The following is a 20,110-nucleotide window of genomic DNA, read 5'->3' as shown; positions in this document are numbered from 1 at the left end:
CAATTATATTCATCACATTTAAAATGATTTAAATAAGGTTCACTAAATAAACAAAAAAATTACTCAATCACTCTTTTACAAGTTCATAAGACACAAATAAATAAACATGCACATTATTACTATGTCAATTTAAATTGTAACCCATAATACTCATAAACATATCTCCCAATGACATTCAAAAGGCCAGATGTTGTGAACTTATATTTTTTAAATTCATCTACATTGAAATGACATATCTCATTCTCTTAATTTATTGTTCCTCAAAAATTATTTCTGTATTAGAAGCTGAAATTTGATATCATTGTAAAAGAATATACTACTAGCAAAAAAAATTAAATTTTTTTTTTAATATAAATTCTATATTTTTTCTGACAAGATGAAATAATTTTGATTTTTAATTTTTTTTTATATGTAACACTGCATGATCCGTCCATGTCACCAGTTTTGGCTGAGTTTGACCGAAATACATGACCACTGCGATACTTGAACTGGTTTGATAACCAATTTATCGGATTTCCAGGGCCGAGTTTCATAAAATTACTATAAAGCCACCACCAAACATTTTGATTTTTAATTTTTTTTTATATATAACACTGCATGATCCGTCCACGTCACCAGTTTTGGCTGAGTTTGACCGAAATACATGACCACTGCGATACTTGAACTGATTTGATAACCAATTTATCGGATTTCCAGGGCCGAGTTTCATAAAATTACTATAAAACCACCACCAAACATTTTTTGATTTTTAATTTTTTTTTATATATAACACTGCATGATCCGTCCACGTCACCAGTTTTGGCTGAGTTTGACCGAAATACATGACCACTGCGATACTTGAACTGGTTTGATAACCAATTTATCGGATTTCCAGGGCCGAGTTTCATAAAATTACTATAAAGCCACCACCAAACATTTTTTGATTTTTAATTTTTTTATATATATAAAACTGCATGATCCGTCCACGTCACCAGTTTTGGCTGAGTTTGACCGAAATACATGACCACTGCGATACTTGAACTGGTTTGATAACCAATTTATCGGATTTCCAGGGCCGAGTTTCATAAAATTACTATAAAGCCACCACCAAACATCAAAAAGGATAAATACATAAAAACCCAACATTATCTGACAAAGTGATGGCTTGTACAGCACAGATCACTAAACTAATCCTTTCTTTGTTGATATAAGATACACTTCATAAATCTACGCTAGAGTAGTACACATAAGAAAGCTACTATTTAAATTATTAGCTAACTATTATGTGCATTGAAAGTTTAACTCAATATAATTAGCTCGAACAATGCACTATTAACCAATTAAACCAAGCAAATATAATTTTCCCCAAAAGCTGAAATTCTTAAAGGCAAACTCAAAATTGTAAAGATCTGATCTGATACGTACCAGATCAGATCGAACAAAGTGTTCTATATCCAACTTTTTTTCCAAAAAAGTGCTGCTGTCAGAAATTTTTACAATTTTAATATGGTTTGTTGAACTATACGTGAGTAGAAAAAGGATATAAAGAATTCATTTGTTTTCTTGCAGAATTCTAAGATATTAGAAACAATTCTGAGTTACAACCTCTGATATATGTTTTGTTAATCAAATATCGATATGGTTTACTTATTCCTTCGAGCGCCGTAAGGATTTAGATTTATAATTAACAAAACGTAATAAAATACATGAGATCATGATAAACTAAACAAACAAACAAACAAACACACACACACACACGCAAAATGCTTTGAGCTTTTTTTATATGCTGAATCTCCGTAAGTGATGATTTTTTTTGGGTGAATCTTCATTAAGATCACAATGCATATTCAGAAAGTAGCAGTTAATACTGCCTCTCCCACTACATGCCCTGCTATTGCCTCCAACAGCTTCTGCTTCGTCACCTGCCAACGTTTTTGAACGAATTAAAGCTTTTATATTTATTTTTATGATGTTGAATAGTTACTACTATTTTTTAAGGAATGGAACTTTTACAAATTTTTTTGTTATAAACTACACTATGTTCTCTCTCGGGAGACTATGTTCTCCCGAGAGAACATAGTGTAATTTGTAAAAAAATACAAAAAAAGTTTGTGAACAAATCCTTCCTCGTTCATTTGTCACATACCTTTTCTTGAAAAAAGAGCTAGACCTTCCGATTGATCAAATGACCAGGTTATCACTAGTGTACGGACATTTTGCAGTTAATTATTATATTTCTTCTTACTTTAAATAAGTAAATAAACATATTTTTTCATACCCTACTTATTATTTTATATAAGTAAATGTAACATTAAAACAAGATAAATGCATTTCTTTATATATGCACTCTATTTTTATTTTTCAAATAAATAAGTGTAACAAAAGTTTTGTGTGAACACCAACGGATAAAGGTTGATGTTGATGAAATTCGTGTAACAAAAATCAACTTGTAAGAATTATTTTCGTTGGTGTATTTGTCTGCTTATCTAGTCTATAGTCTGATAAGCAAGCATAGCTAATAATTAAAAAAGATTAAATTAGTTTTTCCTTTTTAATCGAGCTCTTGTCTTTTAAATGTTTACGCATAGCATTTTTTAACATTCCTTTTGAATAACTATAATTCCAAGAATAACAATTAATTAGTCAATTGCTGTGTAGATGTATACGCAAAAGAACCAAATTATTAGACACTATTTTTCGTGTAAAAATAATCTCTCACTAAGATATATTTCATCTCAAAGATTAAATCAGAGAAGTTAATTAAAGTCTAAAATTATTGAGTTATAATATCAAATTCAGCCTAGTTAAGTTAATACCTGGTTATCAAAGTGCATGTCATAATCCAGAGCATAGAGCTTGAACTCAAACCTATCCCCATAGTTAGGCATCTTGGGACCACGCCACACATGCACGTTCCAATCGTTAAGCCCTTCTTCAATTCTACTATACTCACCGCCCAGTTCCTCTTCCTTCCCGGAGAGCCCTTCCGGCAGTCCCTTCACGGTTACCGGAATATTCACCACCACCCAATGGGTGAACGGCACCATGCGTCCAGTTGGGTCCATGGCGTTAATGTTCTGCACCATGAAAATATTTCATGTAGTATCATCATGCATACTAAGAACTCAAATAAGTATATCACCTATTAAAATTTTAAAAATATATTCACACTACCACTTATTTATTATTAATGTCATATAAGTTTCAATTTTCAATTTTCATAAAAAAAATATAAATAAAAGTTTTTTTGTATAGCTCAATATATCCCCCGACAACCGAGATCACCGAAGTGGATTTTGCCTTTATCAAGCTTAAGGAACTCAGCTATCTACCAACTGAGTCGGGTTTTGTTGGTAACTGAAAGTTTTTACTTACCACTAATATACTCCACCCTATAAAAACATTTCCATAACGATAAGGGCGCCCCCCTCTCTATTAGATGTTAATGAAAGTAGAGCCGGCAAAACGGGCTCGGCTCGGCGGGCCGAGCCGCCGAACGAGGCGAGGCGGACTGAGTTTTTTAACCCATCTGAAAAGCGGGGCGGGGCGGGCTCATTTTTTGGCGGGTTGATAGCGGGCATAGGCGGGTCGAGGCGGGTCAGTCGTCCGATTCGCCAAACAGGGCGGGGCGGGCTGAGTTTTTCAGCCCACTTTCAAAAGCGGGCGGGGCGGGCTGAGTCATTTTTTGGCGGGTTGATGACGGGGTGGGGACGGGCCGCCCACTTTGCCACCTCTAAATGAAAGTAACAAGTCTAAATTGATGATAAATATAATTTTTCTCAAAAAATAAAGGGTTCGTTGCAAATAAGTTATCTGCAGTAAGCCCAATAAGTCCAATACGACATCGTTTTGGGATGGAAATCATGATGTTTTTGTAATTTTAATTTATTTCAAAGTTATTATAGTCTTTATAAATATAATTTTTTAATATTTCAATTCCTAAATAACGTCGTTTTAAAAGTAAATGTAAATATATCTTCAACAACTGCAGAAATATTTTTCTTGGAAAATAAATTCATGAAATTAAATTTACTTGTACTACAAGGGCCAAGCTTTTGGTTTTGGGAGGCAGGTTATGCCATTCCAACGGCGGAGATATGTCCCACTTTGTGCCTAGTCCTTCTTGTGTGCAGTATCTTGGCAGTTTTCCCCCTCCTTCTTTATCAATCGCCGGTGAAACCAATATGAATTCGTTGCTAGCCATGGATAGAAACTCTCTTTTATGGTGCAATTTGCTATGTCTTATGCAATATCTATAGCTAATTAAGCGGTGTGTTTGTAGGTTAGCTCTATTGAGTGTACATATATATGATTGTGGTGGAACAAGTGTCACGGTATAAACTAAGAGAATAGTGTGGTTTTGACACGTTTGATCCCACCTAGCGGTTCGGATTAATCTCAAAACATTGGAAAAGAAAATTGAATATTCTTGGATTTTAGGAGAAGCTGTAGAGAAGCTGCTGTTTCAAATAACCATATGGTGCAACTTTGTTCGGTAATTTATTTCTTAAACCGGTGTATAGTAAAGTTTTGAATATTATCTGATTAAAATCATGAGACCAAATATAACTTAGATAAAATTTTAAGTTTTTCGCATTAATTTTATGAAATTATTGGTTAAACATATGGCTTAGTATGAATTAATTTATATTCTATATTATATTAGTGAATTTGTACTACTTAATGACATGACCCGTAACAAGCTTAATTTGAGCCAAGAAATCTGAAAACTTAATGAAATGGGAATCGAGCTGTATATCATAAATTGTGTATGAGCTATATATATCAAAATGGCTATCTTGACGCCTGAGTTACATGATGGTGTTCTTGTCAATGAATATCATGTTTATTTGACCACCACTTCAGAGTAAGTTATATCTACCTTTACATTTTAACTCATTGTTGAAGAAACATTTTAAATTTAAAATGTTGTTGCACCAAGATAGAAACAAAGCTGTTACAGATACGATTTGACTTTAAACTCTGGTTATACTTACTTAGAATCAATTCGTTGAGATAGTTTCTCGATAAGATATTTTGTAAAGTTGCTTCCTGGAATTATGTGGGAAGTTTGTTAGTAATACTTGTATAAACATACCTCATTCAAGAGGAATAGAATGAATGAAACAGATTATTCTCCCATATTGAAATTTAACATGGTATCAGCTGTGTTTTGACCCAGGGAACCCAAAAGTCCCACATCGGTTCCTGTATCCTTTTTCTTCCCTTCGATACCTTACCTGTTTCTTTTACCCAATTCTCTTTTCCTCTATACCCAATTCAATCCCTAATTTCCCAAACTTCCAATGGAAAACTCTGACTCTCTCAACGATTCCACCTCCTTACCATCCTTTGCTTCTGTTCCACCCTCCAATATTATCATTCAGCAAGATAATTCTTCCTTCCCCATCTCCAAATGCAGATTCGGAAAATGCAAGTCCTCCTCCACCAGAAGAGACACATAACCGGATCACCTACTATGGACACTTCTAAAGCACATCATACACCTACTATTGAGGTAACTTCTCTTCCCAACCCAGACTTTCCATTCCCTGCCTCTTCTAATACTTTAGGTACGATATTTTGAAGGTCAGTTCGACCAACTAAAGGAATACCTAAGACACTCTATGAACCAGACCCGAAAGTAAAAACTAAATATCCTACTGGCAATTATGTGTCATCTCACAGACTATCTGAATCATATGCTCTAACGGTTGATCAATTATCTACTATATCCATTCCTAACCGTGTGTAGGAAATATTGGAAGATCCTAGATGGAAGAAAGCCATGAACAATGCAACTTGGGAACTCACTTCATTACCAAATGGCAAAAAAATAATTGGCTGCAAATGAGTTTTTACAGTGAAGCTAAATGCATATGGAAGCATTGAGAGATACAAAGCAAGGCTTGTAGCAAAAGGATACACACAAAAGTATGGAGTAGACTATCAAGATACATTTTCTCCATTGGCCAAACTCAATACAATCCAAATCTTAATATCCATAGCAACAAATAGAGATTGGACCTTGAAGCAATTTGATATAAAAAATGCTTTTTTGAATGTTGATTTAGAAGATGAGGTCTACATAAAGGTTCCACCAGGAGTAAAGATGACATCTTCAAAGGAGAATGTGGTGTGCAAGTTAAAAAAACGCTTTATATGGCCTTAAACAATCACCTAGAGCATGGTTTCACAGATTTTCACTAGCAATATAAAAGTTCGGGTACAAGCAACTCAGATCATACCTTATTCATAAAGCATAATAGAGGAAAAATGGCCATACTTGTTTATGTAGATGATATGGTGCTAACGGGCGATGATGTGGAAGAGATAAAGTCTTTGGAGAAAAAATTAGTTGCTGAATTCGAAATGAAAGATCTGGGCCAACTAAAATACTTTCTTGGAATAGAATTTACAAGATAAAATAAGGCTTATTTTTGTCTCAGAGGAAGTACATCTTGGATCCTTCATCTGAAACAAGTACGTTAGCATGTAAATGACACACCAATGGAGATAAATCATTCACTTGGTATTTATCCAAATTAGGTTGAGACAAACAAGGGCAGATTCCATAGGTTAGTAGGAAAACTAATCTATTTATCTCATACTAGACCAGATATTGCTTATTTTGTTAGTATTGTAAGCAGATTTATGCACTCTCTCAGTGAAGAACATTTAAAGGCAACATACTGTATCCTTAGATATCTAAAAAGGTCTATTATTATCAAAAAAATAATAGAGCTAGTATAGAAGGGGACACAGAGTCAGATTGGACTAGAGATAAAATGACTAGGCAATCAACTTCTGGATACTTTATATTAGTTGAAGGCAATCTAGTCACATGGAGAAGTAAAAAACAAAAAGTAATAGCAAGGTCCAGCGTTGAAGCAGAATATAGAGGTATGGCTTATTGCATCTGTGAACTCCTGTGGATTAAAAGTATATTGGCAGATCTGGGAATTAAATATGATAAACCAATAAATCTCTTTTGTGATAACAAAGTTGCAGTGGAAATTGCCCATAATCCGGTCCAACATGATAGGACCAAACATGTTGAGGTAGATAAACATTTTATTAAAGAAAAGTTAGATAATTAAGTCATTCAAACTCCATATGTACGTTCTGAGGACCAATTTGTAGATGTGCTAACAAAAACTATTTCAAGAAAGGTATTTGAAGAAGTAATTAGCAAGTTGAGCATGACTGATATTCATGCACCAACTTGAGGAGGAGTATTGAAGAAATATTTTAAATTTAAACTGTTGTTGCACCAAAAAAGGATAGGAGTTGTTATAGGTGGGATTTGAATTTAAATTCTAGTTATACTTACTTAGAATCAATTCGTTGAGATAGTTTTTGGATGGATATTTTGTAAAATTGCTTCCTGGAATTGTTTGTTGGCAGTACTAGTATAAACATATCTCATTCAAGAGGAATAGAATGAATGAAACAAATTATTCTCCCACATTGAATTTTAACACTCGCAAATATAAAAAATATATCATATTATCATATATATTTTTGTAGATTTTGAATTTTGTGTGAGGATTTATAAGTTAGTTGACGTAGATTCTTTTTCTGTTTAATCAACAACCTACAAATGTTAATGTTATTGAAAATAACTATTAAATACATTTGTTGAAAGTTCTTCCGTGTTGTAGCATACATGTTTAAGCGTATTTTTAAAAGAATGAAAATGACGAGATTGATCTAGAAAAAAAGGTTAGAATATAACCTTTTTTTATTTATTTTGATACCTGTAATAATTGCATAAAAGAAAGCTCATTGTTAAAACTAGGAGAACAAGGTTACCAAGCTTGAAAAGTTAATATAATTAAATTACACAAATATTGCTTCTTTCGGAGGTCCAAAGATAACGCATTTGTTTCAACTGATCAATCTTTTGTTCCCATCCCAAATATATTTATGGGAACTAATATGATACATCTTTTATTTTACGGACTAATACGAATAACTCCCAAACTAATAAGATAAGTTATTTTACTTATCTCTTTTTCTGTCGATAGATTATTCCACCTACCTTTTTTTTATCTACTTTTATCTACCACTCTAAAATGCTATTAAATCACAATCTCAACTAATCTTTATCTTTATCTTTCCTCTTCAGATTCTGATCTGATAATATTAAAAAATGATAGACAAATATAGACAGAAAAAATGATAGAATAAACTATTCCAATTTCTTTTTGTCAATTTTGTTACAAATTGACACACATAATTTAGATATTGCAAAAGTTACAAGCTCATATACAGTGAAGGGCATTGTTAGCCAATAATAATTGAATATTATCATAAGAACTTTGTAGACATATTGCTCAAATCCAAAAACATGTAACGGTAGCGATTCAGAGCACTGATTAAAAATTAAAATAGAAAACAAAAAAGGGAAAGTTAAATGAAATGGTGAAAACCATTGCCTTCTTTTTTAATTTTCGGGGCCGTCAAATGAGTAATTTTTGTTCTTTAATATCCGTTTCCCAATCCTTGTTTTTGGCACTCACTTCTTTAGGAATGAAAGAGCGTTGGCCATGACAAATAAGATGTTTTAATGGAAGAAAACAATGAAGGGGAACAAGCTGACAAGAAGATGATTTTGGATCCTGGTCTCATTATTACTTTTGATCTTTTAAAATTTCAAGCAACAAATTTTCTTCTAGCTAATCTGTAATGAGGCATAACTAAAAAACGTGTCATGAGAATTAATAATATGTGTCGTGAGAGTTGATAAAATGCTTTAGTCATTGATGCCACATTTCAAAATGGTACATAAGTCAAAGACATAGCATAGCACCCACAAAATTTATATGTTTTTACATAACATCAATATGTAGCCATAAAGACCGCTTCTCCTAGCACATGCCCTTCAACGACCTCCAACAACTTCTCCTTCGTCACCTGCAATCAATTCGCCAAATCAATTAACATCAACTTCCAAATAACTTTCCCTAAAATGTATGTATTTATGTAATAATAAACTATTTAGGCATCAAAATAAATGTATTTATGCTAATAATAAACTATGGATTCGTCTACTTAAAAAGTAAGTCCAATAAGTTCAATACGATATCATCTTTATACGAAAATTTCAAAACGACGTGCAGTAAGTGTATAAATATTTTTCTGATAAATTATTTAGGCATCGAAATATCTTATATAAGAAAGATTTTATCAGGAAGCTATCCTCGAACCACATCACAAAGGTCTTCAATCACTGATTTCGAATATGACATCTTATTAATGATCTTGTTACAGAAAGTTTGATACCATATAGTATTGAAAATATTATTATTATTTTAATTGCATAGATTGTATCATATATTTTCATATTTAATTTTTTAAATACAATGCTTCTGTTGATCAAAATTGAGTTAATATCTGCTGCTATATGTCTCAATAATATATAGCAACAAACCAACGTTTAGAATTTTGGCATTTTAAGCTCAAAGTTGTGTGATTCTTTTTATTTTTTTCCTTTGGAAAATCGAAATGATGACGCAGTTAAAAGCTTTGTTAAAGTAATCACAAAACTTCATTATATAACTATTTTTGTTAAAAACTTTGTCAACACTTTACAAATATAGTAAAGAATACACGTAAAGCAAGCGTCCAAATATTTAAACATGCAATTCACTTGGAACAAAGAAAAGACAAACATTTTCAACATGCTAATAAATGCTAATATCATTTATTAAAGTAAAGAAAACCATTAGGAATACATTAGTAGTGAAGGACGTGGATAATTTGAATAAGGTTATAAGTTCAAATATTGGTTTCATCATATCATTGCGTAAAAAAAAAAAAAAAAGAGTACCTTGTTACCAAGATGAAGCTCATCATCCAAAGCATAAAGCTCAAACTGCAACCTATGACCATGTGTGGGCAACCTAGGTCCATGCCAACCAGGAACCTTCCAATCATTGTTTCCTTCCTTAATCCCAGCATACTCACCACCCATCTGCTCCTCCTTGCCGGAAAATCCCTCCGGCAACCCCTTCACCGCCGGTGGAATGTTCACTACAACCCAATGGGTCCATGGCACAATGGGCCCATCAGGGTCCGGTGCATCAATATCCTCCACCACTAGTGCCAGGGTTTTTGTCCCCTGCGGCAGGTTGTACCATTCCAACGGTGGGGATATGTTCTTCTTTGCTCCTTGACCCTCGTCCGTGTAGTGCCTCGGTAGCCTTCCCTCGTTGCTTATCGATGGTAACACCAACCTGAATTCTTCACTGCCATCACTAGCCATAGTTACAAATTTTTATGTTTCTTTCCTAGTTTTTTTAATGTTTTGTTATGTGAAATTTTCTTTAATTATGTTTTTTGGGTTAAGCTTGGTTATTTATAGAGGTGGAGTTTTCGGAAACTATTGGATTCGAGACACGTGTGAGAGTTGGTCGTGGCGTCGAGAGAAAGTGCGAAAAGTTGTAGTGAATATGCAACATGTGTCCGAACACGTGGAGGATGGTGGAGCGTTCTAGACGAAATTGAAGGATCTAAGAAAAATCTCGAGCGTGCCAGGGTTATCTGAATTTTCATTTAAAAAAGATGCAAATCTATTTATTATCTTTGTCTTTTAAATATAAAAAAAGAAAAAAGATAGGAGGTTATATTTATTTTTTTTCATTTCTATTTTATCTAAATTTTCTTTTAATATTACAAGAAAAAATTATTTGTCATTTTAAATGATATAAAATTATGTCATCCTAAGAGAGAAATAGAAATAAAATAAATTTTTTTATTTAAAATTTAAATTAAAAAAATCACCTACTTTTTTTGCATAATTTTAATTTCTTGTGTCTATTTCTTTTTTAAAATGACATAACTTATGTCCTTTAAAAGTATAAACATCAAATCCATATTATTATATTAGAATCTTAAAAATAAAATAAAAAAATAAATGTCGATTGAAATTCTGATCAAATTATATTAGAAAAAAAGTGGATAGATAAATACGAAGAAAAGATAGGTATCATATCCCAAAATATATTACTTCGAAGCTGGCTTTTTTTATATTTCTTTTTATGTTTTTTTTTAAGGTTTTAAAAAAAGTTTGTTTTCGATCATATTGCACAATGTTTATATTTCTTTAAATGATAGATTTCTCTTGTGATTCATGTTTTTTTTTCTTTCCTTTTAATTTTTATGATTTTTGTTATTATTGCCTCTGATTGACTAAAAAATTTGATCATGACAACGAATCGTTAGAGATAGGGTTGATAAAACGAGTCAATCCGGCTCGATCCGTCCCAATCTACGTGCAATCCAATGAGCCAGGTGAAAAAAAGGAGCTAGAAAATTCAACCCAACCCGATCCGAGCCTGGTTAGGGCTGGCCCGCGATTGGCTCAAAAATATGACTCGTGGATTAGCTTTAAAAAATGGCTCGCCGGTTAGCTCGAAAATTGACTTGCTGGTTGACTCAAAAATGACTCGCGGGTTGGTTGTTTTCAGCCTATTTAAATGAATCTGTAGTGTTAGTGCACCAGCTATGTGGCTTCCATCAGCTTAGACAATACATTTGTCTTACAAAATAGTTTATAAAAAAAGCAAAATAAAAAGGGTTACAGAATGATAAGTGTTGAAGATAAGAATTAATTTGAAATGTAGTTATTATTAGATAAGAGTAATTTGTTTATTTGTTCAGATTTGTGAATATTGTTAGCTATTATTTGGTAGAAGTTGTTAAGAATACTTGTATAAATATATCTCAATTAGAGATGAGAAATACGAATGAATGAGAAACAGTTCAGGATTATTTTTTAACATGGTATCAGAGGATATTCTTTGTGCATACACACCTCAACAAAATGGATTGGCAGAGAGAAAGAATAGACAATTGTTAGAAGTCACTAGAGCTTTCTTATTTGACATGAATGTTCCCTCCCATTATTGGGGTGAGGCTGTGCTTTCTGCTGCTTATGTTTTGAACCGTACTCCATCTAGTTCCCTGAATTTTCTTACCCCTCAACAAAAACTTGAAACCTTTTTTTCCATTCCTCATGTTTTGAATCTAGAACCTAGGGTATTCGGCTGCAATGTTTTTGTTCATATCCCCAAACCTCTACGCACCAAACTTGATCCTTGTGCTAAGAGGTGTATATTTGTAGGCTACTCTGACCTCCAAAAGGGCTACAGGTGTTCTGATCCTATCACTCATAAGATGTATGTCACCCTTGAAGTCTTTTTCCATGAATCTGAAGCATATTATTCAGGGGGAGTTTTCTCTTCTTCTTCTCCGGGGGAGAAACATATTACTAGAAAAGAAGAATTCTGGTCCTCTACTTCTATCCATCTTCCTCCTAATCCTCCGTCACACCCTCTTTCAAATGAAACACCAAACCTATCTCAAATACCTGAAACTCTATCCTTGGATACATCTGAAACACACTCTGAACTTGCTGCACATGAGTCCACCTCCACCCAAAATTCTGATCAACCGATCCCACCAACAAGTGAAACCCATTCTGATCAGGTTCCCGAAACCCAAAATCCTAACAGCACATATGCTAGAAGATCAGAACGAGCAAACAAAGGCATACCAAAATCTACCTATGAACCGGATCCGAGAGTAAGAGGAAAATATCCAATCAGCAATTATGTGTCATATCATAGGTTGTCTGAATCATATGCTTTAACAATCAATCAATTATCTACTGTGCAAATTTCTAATAGTGTGCAAGAAGCATTGGAGGATCCAAAATGGAAACAGGCTATGAACACTGAAATGGAGGCACTTCAGAAAAATAAAACTTGGAGTCTGACATCTCTACCAGAAGGAAAAAAACTAGTTGGTTGTAAATAGGTCTATACTGTGAAGCTAAAGGCAGACAGAAGCATTGATAGATACAAAGCAAGACTTGTAGCAAAGGGGTTTACACAAAGGTATGGGGTAGACTATCAGGAAACTTTTGCACCTGTGGCTAAACTTAATACAATCAGAATTCTAATATCTATTGCAGCAAATAGAAACTGGCCCTTGAAACAATTTGATGTAAAGAACGCCTTTTTGAATGGTGAATTAGAGGAGGAGGTCTACATGGAGGTACCACCTGGAGTAAGGAAAACATCTTCAAACCAGAATATTGTTTGTAAATTGGAAAAGGCACTCTATGGTCTTAAACAATCACCTAGAGCATGGTTTGGTAGGTTGTCACTTGCAATGAAGAAGTTTGGGTATCAACAAAGCAACTCAGATCACACACTCTTTATAAAGAACAACAAACAAAAGGTAACCATACTTATTGTCTACGTAGATGATATGGTGTTAACTGGTGATGATTTGGAAGAAATGAAGTCTCTTGAGAAGAAATTGGCTGCTGAATTTGAGATGAAAGATCTCGGTCCTCTGAGATACTTCCTTGGAATAGAAATCTCCAGATCTGAACAAGGAACTTTTTTGTCTCAAAGAAAATACATTTTAGACCTTCTCTCAGAAACCGGGTTGTTGGGTAGCAAGCCAGCAGATGCTCCAATGGAGATGAATCACTCACTTGGTGTATATCCAGATCAGATTGAGACACATAAGGGCAGATATCAAAGGTTGGTAGGTAAGCTGATCTATTTATCACATACTAGACCTGATATTGCATATTTTGTTAGCATTGTAAGCAGATTTATGCACTCTCCTAGTGAAGAACATATGAAAGTTGTGTATCGAATTCTAAGGTATCTAAAAGGGTCTCCAGGAAAAGGATTGTTTTTTTCAAAAAATAATAGACCATGTATTGAAGGATATACAGACTTAGATTGGGCTGGTGATAAGACTACAAGGCAATCAACGTCCGGGTACTTTACCTTTGTAGAGGGAAATTTAGTCACATGGAGAAGCAAGAAACAAAAGGTGGTAGCTAGATCAAGCGCTGAAGCCGAATTCAGAGGTATTGCCTACGGTGTGTGCGAGCTGTTATGGATTAGGAACATTCTAACTGAATTGGGGATTATTTATAGTCAGCCAATGAATCTCTTTTGTGACAACAAAGCAGCTATTGAAATAGCACACAATCCAGTTCAACATGACAGAACCAAGCATGTGGAAGTGGACAGACATTTTATAAAGGAAAAGCTGGACAATCATATAATTGAGATCCCTCACATACAATCACAGGAACAACTTGCTGATGTGTTGACAAAAGCTGTTTCTGGAAAAGTCTTTGAAGAAGCTACTAACAAGTTAGGCATGATAGATATTCATGAACCAACTTGAGGGGGAGTGTTGAAGATAAGAATTAATTTGAAATGTAGTTATTATTAGTTAAGAGTAATTTGTTTATTTGTTCAGATTTGTGAATATTGTTAGCTATTATTTGGTAGAAGTTGTTAAGAATACTTGTATAAATATATCTCAATTAGAGATGAGAAATACGAATGAATGAGAAACAGTTCCAGGATTATTTTTTAACAATAAGCAAAAGCAAAATGTTCTAATTTTGAATTTTCTTCCCAACAAGGAATGTGTCTGAAGACTATGATTAACTTCCTGAACAAAAACAACAACAGTAACAAAGTTGTTGTCAACTATGAAGCCCTTTTGAATTTCAAAAAAAAAATCTAAAATAGAAAAAAACAAATCGAAGAAGAATACTAGGTTACTTTGATGATGTGAAATAAAAATCAAAGAACAGAGCTGGGAAATCAAAGAACAGAGCTAGGCAAACTTCCTAAAAAAAGATACAAACATGATGTGCGAGTGTTGCAAAAAATCGAGAAAACAAGAAGCTTTCAATGCAGGAACTAAGGTCAAGACTGAGCAGCTAAGAAGATGAAGTTAAGGGCTGACGGAGCGCGGACGGTGGTGGCTGACAGCTGTGTCTCGATTTCTGAGTGAGAGACGAACAAAAATGGCAGCGATGTAAGAAGATTAAGGACTTAAGTTTAGAGAAGGAAGAAAGACGATGATAGCATGTGTGGATTACATCCTTTTTTATATTTTGTATTTAAAAGAAAAAGATAAAAAAACTCAACTTGCGAGCTGGCTCGTTTGACTCGCACGTTGTTTCTTTTTTTTCGAACTGACTTGGGTCGAATTGACAGTTCATTTTGTCAACCTAACCCGACTCATTTTTGACAGATTACGAGCCAACTCGATGAATTTGCTCATTTTTGCCAACCTCTAGTTAGAGATAAGGTGAAGTATGACAATATATACATTCTTGATACGGCAAAAAAATATTTCAACTTTCAAGTCACAGTGAAGTAAGGATTAAAAACATAGGAAATAAGTATACCTATGATGGGCCAGACTGGCCAGCTCATTGTGGCCTTTCGGATCCCTTATGGAGCCCAACACCCACTGTTTCTTTTGGGTAATAAAACAGCATGGCAGGAATGCAAATTTTGTAATTAATACTTTTTTTTTTTAATTTGTAGCCTATGCTGCTACTTTTATTATATCTTTATGTACTTTTTTTCAATACTTGTTTGTAGTGATTACAATTTGTTTAGACTTTAGAGTATATACTAGCACGCCCAATATTAATGATGTAATCCTGTTGTCCGTTTGGTTAAGATTCTAGAAAAATCATGTCCACATGGAGTATAAGCATGATGCATGTCAATACAAATTTTTAGCTTATTTCTATTTAAATATAAAAAATAAAAAAATAAAAAAATAAAAAAATTAAATTTGTATATCACTACATTGATTAATTCTATAATTTTTTTAGAAAATTAAAAGAAAACTCAAAAGAAAGAGAATAAAAATACTCCTCCTTACCTAACATACTCACATTTAGATTTCAATGATTCTTTCATGGACAATTGGATATCTTTATATTATATTTAAATCGGTTTAATTCGGTTTGAGTACTATGAAATTCATATAGGAGATAACTCTTTCAATATTATTTTTTTTTCATTTTGAAGATTCATTTCGAGACTTCTAACTAAGAAAAATAAATTACTTATTATTTTAACCAATAATTATTGGTTGACCACTTAAATCATTACGAATTTCTTCATCCCATCTGATCCGGATAAAATATAGGTCCAACCAGGGCCCAAAAACACATAAGGAAGCCCAGGCTCATTGAAGACGCGCAAAGAACAAACACAGACGCGATGCCCTCATCGCGACACACAAGACGTGATGCCTTCATCACGTCACACAAGACGCGATACCCACATCACGTATGAAACCTTCTATAGGAAGTAAACTTAAGGCCCAAGACAACTCCACCGAGCCTTAACTCCAGTAAACAACGGACAACTCCAGCTTGCCACAACTCTACTACTAGACACTATGAAAGATAAGGCTACTCAGGTCCCCTGACTGACCTGCAGCCCAAGGCTGGCCACTCAGAAGCCAAGCCGCCTTAACTAAGGCGGCATCTTAACTACTATATAAGCAAACGATATACCACCATGGTACGATCATCTTTGCTTCTCAACACAAAAACACCTGCCTTTGATACTGACTTAAGCATCGGAGTGTCTTCGCAAGTACCCTCCCATTTGGTGCAACACGCCAACGAGAAGGACAAAGCTCAAGCACTCTCCAACAGCAATATCAGGCCCAGGCCACTAACAACGTAAGATCATTCAACCGTGTGTGATTGGGCTCGATACATATAGGCCAGTCCATACTGTATTTGGTCTGATCACCATCCAAATCTAATTACACTTTATTTTGAAGTAGATATATCTTTTAGTTGATATTCTAACCATTAATCTTTGGGTGACCCTAGCGAACAATAAAGTGTGAAGATCAATAATATAAACATAAATTGGTCTGTTGGAAGACCTCAAGCACAAATCAGTGTTCGGTAATGTCTACAACTATCTATTATATATTGTATCAAAAAAGAAAAAAAATCTATCTATTATATATGAGCTAATTGTTAAGAATTAGAGACCGCATACAACAGTCTAAAGAAACTATAAAAAGATAAAAAGAAGTTAAATATATAGAAAATATAAGAAGAGGTGTTGGTAACTCATTTTTGGTAGTGTAAAGAGTTTAGGACCCCATTCATTGTCAACAAGACTTCTTATTTAACAACGAAAATGGTAATATATATATATATATATATATATATATATATATATATATATATATATGCATGTTAATAAAATAGACATAAATTAAACCTATAATTAGAATAGTGTCAATGTAAAATGTATAATTGATGATTATTGATATATGGCCGAATACACTTAGGTGGCTTAAAAGGTTTTTTTTTTAGGATTTTCGGAAAATTGATGATAATTTTATTTACTCACGTTTGGTATGAGATTTTTAAAAAACAAATTTGGGAATCTAATTTTTCAAGGATTTTATTTTGTATGTAAATTTTTTTAAGAATACCATCCAAGAATATCACTCAGGAGATGGTATTCTAGGATTTTCATGGCAAGAAAAAATTTTATATAAATTTTTTGACAAAAGTAACCCTCGAATCTCTCTGCATCAAAAGTCAAAACAATTTTTCAAGAAATATTTTGTCCCACCAAACAATTTTTTGGTAATATTTTTGGAAACTTCATTTTTCTATCATATTTCTAAAAATCGTGATTCTCGAGTAATTTTTTTTTTCTCTACCAAATACTCCCTTATATTTTGCTGAGCTTAAAATTAGATTGGTTAAATGTGAGGTCCTCGGCTCTTTCCAAATGATAGATTTATATATATGTCTAATTTGTCTTACTCTAAAGTTTTTCAATAATATATATAAATAAAAAATTAACGTATTAATTTTTTTTGTCACAATTTAATTAAGTTTAATTATGATGAATAAGGGGTCAAAAATAGAATTTGTGAGTTATGACTTATGACTATCTAATTTTCATAACCATGTCAGTTGCGGACTGAAAGAATAGAAACCTTCTATCCAAAAAAAAATAAAATAGAAACCTTCAAATCTGAAAACGTGTAATTCCTTCTTATTGAATAATAATAAAATAAAAAACAACAAGAACCTTAGATTCTCTTTGGTTTTATTCGAGAGTTTAGAGGGAAAGAGAAAAAAGAAAATTCGAGGGAAAGGTAGGAAAAATGAAGAGTATTATCTTTCCCTTATTTAGAAGTTAAAAATATTATAAAGGAGAGAAATAGAATATTAAGGAGATATTTTTATAATTTTATCCTTTCTTAAAAAAACTAATATAATTAAAAAAGCTAAACTGATATTATATTTACAAAACTAATATAATATAATCATTACATTTTATAATTAACGGAGAGGGTAGATAAGTAATTTATAATATTTTTCTCCTGAAATCTTCAAATTAGGGGAATTTTGATTTTAAGGTTGAGAAGAGTTTTAAAAGGTTTTACGAAAATTCTCAATTCACTTACCCTATTTTTTTTTAACTTGTTGCTACTCACGGCAAGTGCACCGATCGTACAAGTAATATAATGATAAAGTAGTAGGGGTGTTCATCAACCGATTCAAACCGCGGTGACCAAACCGAAAAACCGAAAATCGAATAAACCGAAAATTGAAAAAAAAACCGCAAATTTTAATTGGATTGGATCGGTTTTCGGATAGGTTGATGAAAACCGATCCAATCCAAACCGATCCAATATATTAATTCTCCTCTATCTACTTGGGACTTTCCCCAACCATAGCCTAAACATTTCTAAACCCAAGACCCATTAACCCATAAACTAAACCCAAGAAAAAACCTAGTCACATATCATCAACAAAATTTCATCTATGTAGAGTTTAATATTTCATTGCAAAAAAAAAAACTATATTATCGTTTACTAATACTTTTGTATTTCAAAAAAAAAAATTGTCAAAGCCAATATATACAAAAGATGTTATTTGCACAATAATTATGAAACATATTTTGTGATTTTCAAAAAACCAAAAACTGATCCAATCCAAACTGAAAAAAATTGGATTGGATCGGATTTGAAAAAAAATCCAAACCGAATGGATGATTACATGATCAAACCGAAAGGATTGGATCGAATAAGTTTTGCTTCCAAAACCGATCCAATCCAGACCGCGAACACCCCTATAAAGAAGGATATCGTTCCCACGAGGATTACGGTTCAAGCACTAATTTACTATTGCAACTTAAGTTGGACAATCGAAATTGTATTGGGAAATATGATTTGAATGTGAAATTTGAAATATTAAAACTAATTAATCTCAAGAATTAAAAACACGAATTAAAAGCAAGAAATTAAAGATTTGAAATAACTAATTTAAAAGAACGTAGCTAGGGTTCGATTTCCTTTAATCTCTTTATTACGATTGAATTCCTTCTTAATGTTAATCGTCCTTAGTATCAATCTAATCAATTCTTTCGCATGTAATTAGGGCTCAATCCCTTGTTACCCTAAACATTCACAATCTTGCAAGAACCCTAGTTCCCCGGTTATTCCCGAAGAGTGCAAGCATTAAGTTCAAGAATCTTAAAGATTACGCAAACTCTATGTCTATCCCTAGAATCATAAAGCATACGATGAAATTATCAGATAAGGATCACACACCAACATTCATATTGTCATGCATTTACCTACATAACAATATCAAGAATGAAAGACAATATATTTCCAAAAAAAAAAAGAAAAAGAAAGAAAGAATGATAGACAATATAAAAGCTCCCCCAAACTCCATGGATGATTGGTGAATCTTCAATATCCCCAGTGCAGACTTGATGTTGGTCCGTCTTCGCCACTCACGAACATGAACCAGATGTTTCTCTGCCTTCCCACTGCCTCTAGGTGCCAAGAGGTCTATTCCAATATCAAAAAAATTATGATTCTGAACCCCCAAATGTGTTTTTAAGGGTAAAGAATTCGTGCCCTAAGTGGATTCCTCAAGTGGGCTTAAGTTAAATCTTTCAGGGAGCTTAAGCTTGCTGATTTACGAATTCAAAAGTAACGTTCGCGCTTAAGCTTGCTGGAGCGCTAAGGCCGAACCAATTTTTGCATATACATGAGGCTTTAGCTTGCTAATTGGGGGCTTAAGCTTGCTTAGACAGAGGCCATTTGCTGATTTTTGAAGGCTTTAGCTTGCTAATTGGGGCTTAAGCCTCCTCTCTAACAACTTGAAAATCTTGATAAGATCTTCAAATCTTTTTGTTTTGCTCTCCATCTATCCATATCTTCATCTTTGACTCCATTTGTCATCAAATCCCTTAAAAATAGCAAATGT

The 20,110-nt window shown here is 33.3% G+C and overlaps 2 protein-coding genes across 2 annotated transcripts; both read right to left on the bottom strand.

Moving 5' to 3' along the window:
* Nucleotides 1-1,826: 1,826 nt before the first annotated feature.
* On the bottom strand, nt 1,827-4,183 carry LOC133311234 (uncharacterized). The gene is made up of 3 exons (XM_061512245.1): nt 4,013-4,183; nt 2,796-3,056; nt 1,827-1,901 (listed from the first exon to the last, which is right to left on the bottom strand). Exons 1-3 carry the CDS (start codon nt 4,181-4,183, stop codon nt 1,827-1,829), a joined length of 507 nt encoding a protein of 168 aa, XP_061368229.1.
* Nucleotides 4,184-8,717: 4,534 nt separating this feature from the next.
* Nucleotides 8,718-10,295, bottom strand: LOC133311256 (uncharacterized). The gene is made up of 2 exons (XM_061512273.1): nt 9,815-10,295; nt 8,718-8,898 (listed from the first exon to the last, which is right to left on the bottom strand). Exons 1-2 carry the CDS (start codon nt 10,247-10,249, stop codon nt 8,824-8,826), a joined length of 510 nt encoding a protein of 169 aa, XP_061368257.1. The 5' UTR covers nt 10,250-10,295; the 3' UTR covers nt 8,718-8,823.
* Between the last annotated feature and the right edge of the window lie 9,815 nt (nt 10,296-20,110).

Source organism: Gastrolobium bilobum, unplaced genomic scaffold, assembly GCF_033153095.1.
Source record: "Gastrolobium bilobum isolate Gb01-03AN ecotype WA unplaced genomic scaffold, APGP_CSIRO_Gbil_v1 utg9958, whole genome shotgun sequence".
NCBI lineage: Eukaryota > Viridiplantae > Streptophyta > Magnoliopsida > Fabales > Fabaceae > Gastrolobium > Gastrolobium bilobum.
This window is presented reverse-complemented; position numbering and strand designations above follow the sequence as displayed.

What these genes read in the sequence shown, in the direction of transcription:
- LOC133311256 (XM_061512273.1), bottom strand. Translation starts at nt 10,249, where the DNA reads ATGGCTAGTGATGGCAGTGAAGAATTCAGGTTGGTGTTACCATCGATA. An exon ending in AGCTTCATCTTGGTAACAAG is followed by an intron (nt 8,899 to 9,814) that starts GTACTCTTTTTT and finishes AATTGATTGCAG; the next exon opens with GTGACGAAGGAGAAGTTGTT.
- LOC133311234 (XM_061512245.1), bottom strand. Translation starts at nt 4,183, where the DNA reads ATGGCTAGCAACGAATTCATATTGGTTTCACCGGCGATTGATAAAGAA. An exon ending in GCTTGGCCCTTGTAGTACAA is followed by an intron (nt 3,057 to 4,012) that starts GTAAATTTAATT and finishes TTCATGGTGCAG; the next exon opens with AACATTAACGCCATGGACCC. An exon ending in ACATGCACTTTGATAACCAG is followed by an intron (nt 1,902 to 2,795) that starts GTATTAACTTAA and finishes AAACGTTGGCAG; the next exon opens with GTGACGAAGCAGAAGCTGTT.